At 40.5% G+C, this 13,386-nt stretch overlaps 1 protein-coding gene across 1 annotated transcript in view; it reads left to right on the plus strand.

Moving 5' to 3' along the window:
* sh3glb2a (SH3-domain GRB2-like endophilin B2a) overlaps positions 1–13,386 on the plus strand; it is an 89,579-nt gene that overhangs the window by 42,963 nt on the left and 33,230 nt on the right. The window contains exons 5-6 of the mRNA XM_078170979.1: positions 677–769; positions 8,343–8,405. Of these exons, the coding sequence (XP_078027105.1) occupies positions 677–769; positions 8,343–8,405 (156 nt within the window). The remainder of the gene's footprint in view (positions 1–676; positions 770–8,342; positions 8,406–13,386) is intronic.

Here is a 13,386-nt window from a genome sequence, read left to right on the forward strand (position 1 = left end):
CTGAGGACTCACGTCTTCGTTCTCACTCCCCCTTCCAAGTTCAGCCCAGTCCATTCCCTGGTCCCTAACCCCAGAGACTGTGTGTGGGCTCTGAGCCTGAAGAATGAACAGTTAATAAAATGGAATAAAGGAGAGGTCCTAGGCAGCTGCCCTGGGGAATTCCACATTATAGTGATTTAATGTCTGAAGGGACACGATAGAAAATATACTGTTGTCTACTGAATTAATAACTTTTCATCCAATTTACAGCTGAAATTTTGAATCCATATGCAGATAGTTTCAGAACTAGTTCATGGTCTGTAAGATCAAAAGCTGCACTAAAGTCAAATGTACAATACCCACTATTAATTTTATGTCAATTTGTTGTACTTTGAATATAAATAAAGTGCCAGAGTGCATAAAAAGCATCAAAATAGAGCTTGTATATGAAAAAATAAAGTTCCAGGGGAGGATTCCCTGGATCCCCAACAGAGGTCTGGGCAAATTATTTGTATATACTTATAAATGTTTGTTTATCACTTGGCCCCTGGTCTCCTGTCATTTTACCAAAATGCAAGCAAGTGGAGTATCCTTGTTCTACACATTTTTGACTGTTACAGCCTGCTTTACTTGCACCTTGCTGGCTGGTTCTTCACAGCTCAGCTGTTCCCTGTTTGTGTTATTATGTTTACCTTAGAAAGAACGACGCCTTCTGGAGAATCTCCGCTTGGACCTGGATTCCTGTAAAACACGTCTGAAGAAGGCCAAGGTGGCTGAGGCTAAGGCTGCGGTGAGTCCTTTGGTACCTCCTAACCCACAGCCCTATTCCCCCACCCATAATGTAATAAAACCTTTGATGGTGCTGGCATTAACCACGACTAACTGTCTGTGTATTTATAACTTTTGCAGTGCGATGGTGAAGTGAGTATTACAAAATTTTTTAAAGACTTTCAGTATGATGCACATGTTTGGTTGTTTTTTTCTGTCTCACTTGCTTTGAGTACATTTTTGTGCCATTCGGTTATAGGTGGCAAGAAACTATAAATCATTGGTTAAACAAAAGCAAAGCAAGAGACTTAAAAAAACAAGTTTGACCTGAAGTTGACTTTCTGTAGAGAAAGCTTGAAACGTGGCACATTAAACAGTATTATGTGATATTAACACCAGCCATTGACCATATTTGACTGTGGCTGGTGTGACTGTTTATTCTACCAGCGACCACAGTACAGTAGCAAAAAGCAACTGTGAGAACAAGTCAGAAGGGGTCTGATGGTTCCTTTAACTCTTGCATCACAACCAGGTTAATGTCTTGGCAAAAAACAAGAAAGAAAGTTGACTGTATCTAAAATCTGTCTGGATGAACTCTTTGCAGGAGGGATCATTGCAATATTATTTGCTCAGGTGTTTTATCACTGTCTAACAGTTCATTTATTCATGAAGGTATTCATGAAAAACAATTTAAACTTTTTAATATTGACTTTAAGCGAATATGTGACCAGCCATGGAAAAACCAGGAACAAGTCTCCCGAGAGGCATTTTGAGTTATTTACAGATTCTGAAAGTGTAGTTTCTAAGCTTTCCAACGATGTCTAACACATGGAAATCTGAAAATATTTGAAGAAGTTGTGGCCATTTGAATGCAGGCACTCCTCAAACTACTTTACTGAGAAATCCAGGCTGAACGAATTTTGAATTCTCAGGTGCCAGGTAACACAATGCTGCTCATTTGCATCTCATTTAGATAAGCCCTACCCCCTACTGGTCTAGCTCTCAGTGACATTTGGTATCTGTTAGACTGCAGGGCAGAAACTATTGTAGTAGTTTGAACAATGTAGTTAATGTTGATGTAGTGTTATTTTCCTTAAGCACTTTATTGGACTGATCAGAATCAGAATGTACTTTATTGAAATGGAAATGCTTTTGTTACAAAAAGCCCCTGAATAAAATTGATCATTGGGGGTGTACTATTCTGTACACAAACGTGTGTTTTGTGTTCCTCTGTGTGTGCGTACGTACGTTTAATCCACAGTAAATGCCCTAAAACTCAAAAATACACGATCAGCCATCCGGTCAAAGTACACACATTAAACAGTTAGAATTTTAAACGTAGGTCTTGGATCAGGATGGTTTGGATCCAGTAGAAAGTGGGACTTACCGGCGTGGGCCCAAGCACTGGGCCCACTGAGATGAATGGGTGTCCGCTGTCCACAGCTGCAGTCTGTCCAGTGTCCAGAAAACAGCACAGAAGGTGTAAAAATGGGTTCTGGGGTGGCTGAAGTGTTCACAGGGTCTTTCCCTCTCAGGCGGGCAGTATCGTTGTGGTCGATCTGGTTGTAGAATGGAGAAAAAACTAGTATATTGCTAAAAGTTAGCGAAATGCTAAAGTAGTTTGGTGTGGCTGTGTCGGCACCAGTCACACAAGTGTCCCAAAAAGCTTAACATCCGCCGGTCAAACACACGAGATCAGCCATCCACCATCCGGCCAACGTACAGACTTTAAGGCAAATAAAATCTTCAGAAGTGGCAGTTCCTTATGCAGGAGCGGCTGGCTGCATAAGTAGCCATGTGGTTCAGCTGATTGGCCGAAAAAAGAACAAAAGCACGTGAATAGCCAAAGAAAGCCAGTATGCAAATTTACTGTTGTTATCGCCGCACCCCCAACTAGGATCAGAGCATTTCCTCTAAAACAACCCAAATTCAAATACAAAGTTTATGGTTTTAAGGCCACCAATACTGTTGTTTGAAACATGGAGTGGCTTCTTCATGATTTCAACTTACACATTCTGCAAAAAAACAAAAATCACTAATTTAAAAATAATAATAATTTTTTTTTCTTTTTTTTCGACTTGTGCCGGGCCGACTTGTTGCTGGGTTTCTTGTGGCGGGCCACATATTTGTTACAAGCTGAAAAGATTTACTTTCTTTTCTTTGAATGGAGATTAAAGTAATGTATCAGTATTTGACATTTGGATCATAGTAGAGCAATTATCCATTTACAGTCTCTATGACCATACTGGCATGTATGGTTTACCTGAATATTTATAAAATGTACTTCAAATAGAAATATGTTTTCTGAACAGTTTTATACAATGCTGTTGTGAATACCAGCATAGATATTGGTGTAGATACATTTGTTGAAAAAAAAAAAAAAAAACAAAGTAAAAAAATCTGGTGTACAAAACCATCTGAGTGATACTTACCAAAAGCTGAAGGCCCTCTCAAAACCAATTAAGAGCAAAGAGTTGAACCCATACACCCCTACTGTTCTCAGAAAACTTACCTTAACATTTGAGTTTTTATTGTGAAAAAAATGTACAAGACAAGAAAATGCTCAGGGCCCCATTATTCAGAAGTGATATGATCAGATTTTGGTTCGGATCAAATCTTGAAAATTGGTTGTTCCAAAGGATTCTGAAATCAGATTAGATCATGTAATCCAGCCTTGGGTTTGATTTGGATCAAACCCTCAGCATGTCAATCAAACAATCAGTCAATTTTATTTATAAAGCCCAATATCACAAATCACAATTTGCCTCACAGGGCTTTGCAGCATACGACATCCCTCTGTCCTTAGGACCCTCGCAGCCGATAAGGAAAAACACCCCAAAAAGCCTTTTTAACGGGGGAAAAAATGATAGAAACCTCAGGAAGAGCAACTGAGGAGGGATCCCTCTTCCAGGATGGACAGATGTGCGGTAGATGCCGTACAGAATAGATCAACATGATAAATTAACAGTAATCCGTATGACACAATAAGACATAAAGAGAGACAGAGACAGAGAGAGATGCAGGACAGATGGTAATGATAATAGCTTACAACAATATTAATTAAAGTAATAATATTATAATAATAATTACGGCTATTGTGGTACAATATGTTGAAAGTATATATTAATATATGATATTATATGAATGTGACAATAATCATATGTGTATAATAACAGTAGATGTATGACTAGTGATAACAGCAGCAGGAGGCATCAGGCAGGACCACGGCAGCAGCACAACCACACACGTCACACTATCCAGGCACCGCTGCGATATAAGTTAACCTGCGAGACAGTGGAGCACAAAGGCTCCGGAGAAGAAGCCGAGTTAGTGACATGCAGTAGAGCCGAGTTAGTGACATGCAGTAGAGCCCAGTTAGCGAGATGCAGTAACAGGACATAGTGTTAGCAAAGGAGAGAGAGAACGAGAGAGAGAAGGAGAGAAGGTGCTCAGGAGGTCCCCCGGCAGACTAGGCCTAAGTCAGCCTAACTAGGGGCTGGTACAAGGCAAGCCTGAGCCGTCCCTAACTATAAGCTTTATCAAAAAGGAAAGTCTTAAGTCTAGTCTTAAATGTGGAGACGGTGTCTGCGTCCCGGACTGCAACAGGAAGATGATTCCACAGGAGAGGAGCCTGATAGCTGAAGGCTCTGGCTCCTGATCTACTTTTGGTGACTTTAGGGACCACTAGTAACCCTGCATTCTCAGAGCGCAGTGTTCTGGTAATGGATAATCGGGCTATGAGCTCTCTAAGCTATGACGCAGCCTGACCATTTAAAGTTTTGTAAGTTAACAGTACGATTTTAAATTCAATTCTGGATTTTACAGCCAGTGCAGAGAAGCTAAAAAAGGAGAAATATGATCTCGTTTCTTAGTTCCTGTTAGTACATGTGCCGCTGCGTTCTGAATTAGCTGGAGAGTTTTTAAAGATTTATTAGAGCTACCTGATAATAGGGAGTTACAGTAATCCAGCCTTGAGGTAACAAAAGCATGGACCAATTTTTCTGCATCTTTTCGGGTCAGGATAAGCCTAATTTTCGCAATAGAGAAAACGATGAGATGAGAAAGATGAGAAAACGCAGTCTGTGAGGTTTGTTTTAAATGAGAATTAAAAGACAAATCTTGGTCAAATATTACTCTGAGGTTTCTTACGGTAGTGCTAGAGGCCAGAGCAATGCCATCCAGGGAAACTATATCATCAGATAGAGTCTCTGAGTTGTTTGGGGCCAAGAATAATAGCTTCAGTTTTGTCTGAATTTAACATCAGGAAATTGGTGCTCATCCAGGTTTTTATGTCTTTAAGGCATTTTTGAAGTTTAGTTAATTGATGAGTTTCTTCTGGCTTTATCGATAAATACAATTGTGTATCATCCGCATAACAATGGAAATTTACAGAGTGATTTCTAATGATGTTACTTAAGGGAAGCATATATAGAGTGAATAGGATTGGTCCGAGCACAAAACCTTGTGGAGCTCCAAAACAAACTTTAGTACATAGAGATGATTCATCATTAACATGAACGAACTGAAATGATCACATAAATAAGATTTAAACCATCTTAGTGCAGAACCTTGTTCAGAACTTTTTAGGGGTGGATTCAGGATGGATTTCAGGAACAAAATGTAATAAAAGTTTTACATCGGTCTAATATATACGCATATATATACATGTATTTATATTGGGCACTTGATTTGTTTAACAGTTATTGTAATAAAGTACATAAAGAGGAAATTTGGCTTTTTATGAAGTCTTGCAGTACAGTAAAGTAGAATCAAATAATCCCAGAAACAGCTGTCAATATTACAGTTTCAAAAAAAAAAACTAAGAAAATTAACGTTACAGTCTCAAAGAACTCCATTTTTTTGTCTTTGGTGGTACTCATGATGGTCAGTGGTAATTGCAGTGTGTTTGTTGGCAGACAAACCTACATTGTGATATGTAGTAAGAGCACTGGTTATCTGGATTTGGTAATGAAAAGTTTGTATTTAGATCAGGGTGATTCAATGATGTGTTGCTTAAAAAACAGCACTAAACTAAGATGGATGAGGTGATCCTGGACAGCAAAGTATCAGGATCATTCTGATCCAGATAAAAAAACTGGGCCCTGGAGTCTGGACAGTCCCAAGGAGACAGACAAATGCCAAAGACGTTGAATGTCTCCAGTGTGCAGCTAAACAAAGGGCCAAATTTTGGCTAAGCGCAGGATTATGTGGATAAAGACAGATTTACACTGGCTGAATGTGATGGGACATCCAACAATACTCCATTAGTTAGGGCTTTAAGAAATAGTTGGCTAGTAGAAGGATACAAATGGTTGTTGTTAAAACTATGAAGGCATTGTGGCCTGTAACCAGAATTAATTATTACTTTATTTTTTTTTCTGGAAAATGAGTACAAATTTGTTATTAAGGCCAAGAATCAGTTTTGATCATTCTTCAAATTGAGAACATGATATTGTGCCAGCAGTACCGACAGAGAGACTTTGTACAAAGTCTGACTTAAGTCTGACATCCTTTCCATATTGTTTGGAACTCTGAGTTGAAAACTTTGTACTGCTCAAGTACAAGCAGGTCATATGCCTGAAATAAAAGGCACTTATTAGTGATAATCCTTCCCCATTCCAGCAACAATTGTGCCTTCAAAACCCCACCTGCTTTTCATGAAGTATTTTTTTGTTTAACTGTTGAACAGAATTAAAGAAGTCTGACTACTATCAGAACTATTTTTTATTTTTTTTCAGTATAAAGATAACAAAGTCACATACTTTTTGACTGACGACATCAGACTTTTGCAACCTGTCTGCATGTAAGCATGCGCATGATAAAGTACTGCTGACTCGCCTTCAAGCTTGTAATAGTGGTGAGTCATATTTACAGAGGATTAGTCAGGTGGGTGAATTAGGAAGATTAGTCACCAGTTTAAATACAGTTGGATTGCATCACCTCTCTGCACCTTTCTTTTATAAGTTCAGACACACCTAAAGTAAAAGTGTGCTGACGGGTATTCCCTGCAAACCACCTCTCCCATCTCTGCTGTTGGTTGGGTAACTTTGGGGCACATAACTGCCATTTTAAATCAAGAATTAAGTAGAAAGTTGTATTTGATATTTTAAATTTAAGTGGTAAAGAAAAGTTAACTTAAGGTCCCCTCCATATTACAAGTGGACCACATGACTGACTGCCTTTATGTTATATTGATGTATTTTCTAAAGTGTTAATATAGTGGAAGAACTGAACTATCCGCCGTTAATACTGCACAGATTGACCTTTTCAGTTATCGGTGCTGTTGTGTAGCTTAAAGTATAGCTTAAAGTATAGCTCATCAAGACCCTGGTTTTATTTCTGCTGTGATTTCTGATTGTTTTGTCTGCATTTCCTCATATATAGTGGCGCTCATTAATCAAACCAACATACAAACCAGCGCAGATCTGAGTGAAACTAATGATAGGAGTAGCATGTAATTCAAGAAACGTTCTTATCTCGTCGATCACAGCATAGAAATGATTGAGTGTTGATAAATGCGACAGCTGAAAACAATTGTCACTGAAATATCCTGCCCCATATTCTCCATCTTGCCCCTAATGTTTACCACATGGAGAGGAGTAATACAGCCAAGAAGAGAAACTTCTCTGAGCTAGAAATAGAAACCCTGATGTCCCAGGTCCAATTTAACAAACTGGTTCTATTTGGCAGCCTGAAGAGTGGCATCAAAGGAAGTTGGAAATACATAGTATGGAAAGAAATCACGGCTGCGGTCTACAGCATTGCACTGGACACCCGAACTCCAGCTTAGGTTGGAATATTTAATTTATACATCCATGATATGTTCCGACCTATAGTCTACATGTATTAGCTTATCTGTCATATTATATTGATATTGTTATAATCATGTTAAAGCTTATAATTGACCCAGACTGAGGAGCACATAGCCCCGTGTATTGGGTCTGCTTTCATTTCAGGCCTAACAGGTGGCAGAGGAGACACAGATGCACCACCTGAGTCCAAGTCAGACAACAGTAAAAATGCAATCCCCTAGGCTAGTAGTATTTAAATATTGACACTGTTGCAGGGTTGTTGTTTTTTTTTCTTTTTGATGATGAATTATATAAACATGCTTTGGCTTGTCAGTCTTAAAAAAAAAAAAAAGACGTTTAGATAAATCTGAGCCGGGCACTAGTGGTGTTCAGCCTTCAGTCAACCTGGAGTCAGTCTCATAGAGCTGGCTGTGATAGAGAGTGTGCATCTATGTGGCAGCTGTACATTCTAAAAGTGATTGAAATGTGGCAAATACTTCAATGCCATCGGAATATGGCCTGAGAATAATTCTCCAACTCGGCCAGATTTACTCTGCTGCACTACACCTCCACGCTGACTCAAACTTGCTTACAGGAGTTGACATCTGACATGAGATTTGATCATAGCCTCCACCCTAATCCACATTGATAAATGCCCAGGTTTGCATGAAGATGACCGTTTGCCCAGTTTTCTGTGGTATGTTCGTTTCGTAAATGAAGGCCTGTGTGTGCTGTAGTATGGTTGCCATGTATACACTGAGTAAACATTAGTATACATGTTGAATAACTTTACTGTTTCTTTAGACGGCTCCAGATTTTCAGGAGACCAGACCACGTAACTACGTGCTTTCTGCCAGTGCCTCAGCGGTAAGGAAACAATTAAATTTTACTAACAAAACTGGACATTTACAATCATCTGTTAAAAATAAAGTAACCTTGTCAGGTTCCATGAACACAGTTCAATCAGGACCATAGTGCTTTTAACTGAGGTCATGAATGGTTGCCAGAACTGGGTGGGAAAGTCACATTTATCTGGGTTATTCTTCTTCTTGGTTTATTGTAATGGTTCTTAATCAAATTTTCAGGATGTGCTGTGTAATACCAGTCACTTATTGTAAGTAGCTTTGTTTTTGTTCTTTGTTAATGTTTAGTCAGAGAGGTATTCCATCAGGTAAGAGTGGTGATTATGACTCAGAGTTGCATTCCTAACCTCTGTGTCAGCTCTTGAATTATGTAGCAATGATAACTGTTGGCATACCATTAATAGCAAGCATCTAAAAGCCCAGCCAAGAATGTTGTTAATTAATTTGTCGTAATTGCTGTACTTTTCACTGCTTCAAAGCTAAAGCACATCTTTCAGGACTAAAGCTTGAAATTCAAAATCTTTTTCTGCCACCTTCATTGATACAGGATTTTTTCAGCAGATAGATTGATTACATTTCCTGTTCAGCTTACCTTCTTTGGAACCTACAGTTTTGTGTGTTCAACAAAGTAGTAAGCACAATGTTGCAATTATTACTATATACTTACACATTAAAGAGAACCTGAACTCCAGCCTGAGAGGCAGTGTGTGACTACCATCTGAGTATTACAATAATAAACACCTAAAAAAAACACACCTGCCCAAAATTTTGAACAAAAGTAATTTAGAAAAATGATCTTGGCAAACCTTTTTTTCACATTTTTTCACATTAAAAAAGAGGAACATAGAAAGATTATCCTGGCAAAAAAAAATTCACCTCTTCTTATGCATAAACACAGAAGAGAAAATAGTTTAGATGAGACTTAGAAGATGGAAAAAAAAAGAAACAAAAACAGAAAAGTAAAATACTCACATATCAAACTTAATAGTATTGTGGACATTGTAATGTCAAAGTGTTCCCAACCTGGGCCTAGAAAATGGTCTGTAACACTGGTCAACTCGTTGTCAAAAACATTTAAGCTATCAAATACGCCCAACCCAGCCCGAATAAAATGTTTATTAAACTGACTGACCATGGCAGCTTTGTCCTTTATTTCATCTGAGCCAACCAGGATTTGTTGTGGGAGGCTTGAGGCAATGTGTATACCGGATAAAGATTTAATTGATTTCCAGCATTTTGAGGGGTTATTTAGGTTCTCTGTCATTGACTTCAGATTTCTAATCAGAAAGGTACACTATTCAAATAAACACAAGAAGTTTGTGCTCTAATTAAAAAAAAAAAAAAAAAAAGGGATCAGCGCTCAGTGAATAATCCTCCTAAGCCCTACGATAAGCTATTATGGCAAGGCTTAACTATACAGACCCATGAGCAGTGATAACTAACATGTCTTTGGGGTCATCGGGTGGGAACCTCCTTTCACCGGTGTTTCGTCTAGTTAGTCCCACGACACCTCCAGGAGGCTAGACAGTGATCTCTGGCGTCCCAGAGACACTCCCCTAATGCCAGGTCTCACTGCTCCCCACACTAACCGAACAACCTCCTTTACCTTACCTATACAACCACAGAGGAGGTAGACCCAGGGAAGGAAGCCTTGTTAGGCTATCACACTCCCCCGCCGGGTTAGGCTGTACAGTCTACCTCCCCAGGACGAGCCCTCACAACAATGACACCTCCAGGAGGCTGGACAGTGATCTCAGCCCAAACAACGCTGCCAACTTCAACCAAGCCCAGGCTCCGTTTATGCGAGCTCCAGGCAGAAGCAATGCTGATACTACCTTTACTAGCACATTCACCATACTCTATTTCACACGCTACATAGCATAACTACAATGTAAGCTAAAGTTAAAGGAGATACATGAACTCACAGGATCAGCAAACACACTCACTTTGCAGCATGGTCTCAAACAAAATGGATTCAAATAGGCCACTCCCACACTTAAATAACCTTCCTCTTCCTGGATTTCCTTCTTACTTACACATGGCTTTCTCAGCCCAAACAGCACTGCCATCTTCAACCAAACCCAGGCTCCATACATGCGAGCTCCAGGCAGAAGCAATGCTGATACTAGCTTTCCTGTCACATTCACCATACTCTATTTCACACACTACATAGCATAACTACAATATAAGCTAAAGTTAAAGGAGCTAACTGGACTTACAGGATCAGCAAGCACACTCACCTTGCCGCATGGCCTCAAACAAAATGGATTCCAATAGGCCACTCCCACACTTAAATACTTCCTCTTCCTGGATTTCTCCTGACAGGAAGTGGATCTCTCCACCTGATCTCAAGGAGTTATAAACTAAGAATGAACACTACAAAAAGAAAGGAATCTTTACAAACTAAGCTTGCCAAACAAAAAATTCTCAAATGGCTAGAATCAAATCACAAAACCAACGTTAGCCAACATAGATTTTTTCTCAAGCCCAACACAAGAGCTCAAGCACAGACACAGAAAAACAAAATTACTAGCAGCTGCATGTGTCAGTGATTGGTTAGAGCAAAACTTAATCGTTTTCTCTTTGAAATAAGATGAGGTAATGTCAGATTTGATTGACTTGAATATCAGGCGAGACACTATCTTGATCCAAAACCAAGGTTTGCCTACATTTACTCCAGCCTTAACCATCAGAATACATTCATCTTACATACATCTTCCAGGGAGTAAACATTAGGTTGTGTAATGTGGTACTGAGATTAGACACTACATGTACACTGCTCAAAAAATAAAGGGAACACTTAAATCACACATCCCAGATTTCGGTGAATGAAACATTCCAGATGACAATCTTTATTGATTACATAGTGTAATTCGTTGAGAACAAAATAATGCAAGAACAATCCATGGAAACCAAAATCATTTCAAACTCATTTAGGACTGGATTCAGAATCATACCCAAAGTCAAAGTGGAAAAATCAGATCACAGGCTGATCCAACTTCTGTGAATTTCCTCAGGACAACTCATAATGTGGCTCAGTAGTGTGTATGGCCTCCACATGCCTGTATACATACCCTACAACGTCTAGGCATGCTCCTGATGAGACGACGGATGGTCTCCTGGGGGATCTCCTCCCAGACCTGGATCAGGGCATCGGTCAGCTCCTGGACAGTCTGTGGTGCGATGTGGTGGCGGTGGATGCTACGATACATGATGTCCCAAAGGTGCTTGATTGGATTCAGGTCTGCGGAATGGGCGGGCCAGTCAATAACATCAATGCCTTCATTTCATCATCCAGGAACTGATGACACACTCCAGCCACATGAGGCATGAGGTATGATTGTCATGCATGAGGAAGAACCCAGGGCCCACTGCACCAGCATATGGTCTTACAATGGGTCTGAGGATCTCATCCCGGTACCTAACAGCAGTCAGGGTACCTCTGGCTAGCACGTGGAGGTTTGTGCGGCCCTCCACGGATATGCCTCCCCAGACCATCACTGACCCACCACCAAACCGGTCATGCTGGAGGATGTTGCAGGCAGCAGAACATTCTCCATGGGGTCTCCAGACCCTGTCACATGTGCTCAGTGTGAACCTGCTCTCATCTGTGAAGAGAACAGGGCGTCAGTGGCGAATCTGCCAATTGTGGTGTTCCCTTGCAAATGTAAATTGGGCTGCACGTTGCCGGGGTGTGAGCACAGGCCCCACTTGTGGACGTCGGGCCCTCATGCCACCCTCATATAGTCTCTTTCTGTAGTCTTTCTCTTTCCTCCTTGCACAAAGAAGCAGATAGCGGTCCTGCTGCTGGGTTGTTGCCCTCCTATGGCCCCCTCCACCTCTCTTGGTGTACTGGCCTGTCTCCTGGTATCTCCTCTATGCTCTTGACACTGTGCTGGGAGACACAGCAAACCTTCTGGCCACTGTGCATATGGATGTGCCATCCTGGAGTAGCAGTACTACCTGAGCAACTTCTGTGGCCTGCAGAAGCTGCCTCATGATACCACTAGTGGTGAGGGCACTGGAAAAATGCAAAACTAGCCAAGAATCAACCAGAAGTTATGCAGAGAGGGAAATGGTCTGTGGCCACCACCTGCAAAAGCATTCCTCAATAGGGGTTGTCTTGGTAATTGCCTCTCCTTTCCACCTGTTGTCTGTCCAGTTTGCACAACAGCAGGTGAAATTGATTCGCAATCAGTATTGCTTCCTAACTGGATAGGTTGATATCCCAGGAGTTTGATTGACTTTGAGTTACACTGTGATGATTATGTGTTCCCTTTATTTTCTTTCAATTCAATTCAATTTTATTTATAAAGCCCAATATCACAAATCACAATTTGCCTCACAGGGCTTTACAGCATACGACATCCCTCTGTCCTTAAGACCCTCACAGCGGATAAGGAAAAACTCCCCAAAAAAACCCCTTTAACGGGGAAAAAAAAAACGGTAGAAACCTCAGGAAGAGCAACTGAGGAGGGATCCCTCTTCCAGGACGGACAGACGTGCAATAGATGTCGTACAGAACAGATCAGCATAATAAATTAACAGTAATCCATATGACACAATGAGACAGAGAGAGAGAGAGAGAGAGAGAGAGATGCAGGTAATGACAGTAGCTTACAACAACATTAATGAAAGTAATAATATTATAGTTATAGTTCTGGCTACTGTGGTACAATATGTTGAAAGTATGTATTAATATCAGACAGTATACTTGTGTGACAATAGTCATATGTGTATAATAACAGTAGAAGTATGACTGATGACTAATGATGGCAGCAGCAGCAGGAGGCATCTGGCAGGACCACGGCAGCAGCACAAGCACACACGTCACACTGTCCAGGCACCGCTGCGGTATGAGTTATTCTGAGAGACAGTGGAGCACAAAGGCTCCGGAGAAGAAGCCGAGTTAGTGACATCCAGAATGGCCGAGTTAGCAAGATGCAGTAATAGGATGAGAGTGAGAGAGAGAGAGAGAGAGAGAG

This window comes from Epinephelus lanceolatus, chromosome 9 (assembly GCF_041903045.1).
Source record: "Epinephelus lanceolatus isolate andai-2023 chromosome 9, ASM4190304v1, whole genome shotgun sequence".
NCBI lineage: Eukaryota > Metazoa > Chordata > Actinopteri > Perciformes > Serranidae > Epinephelus > Epinephelus lanceolatus.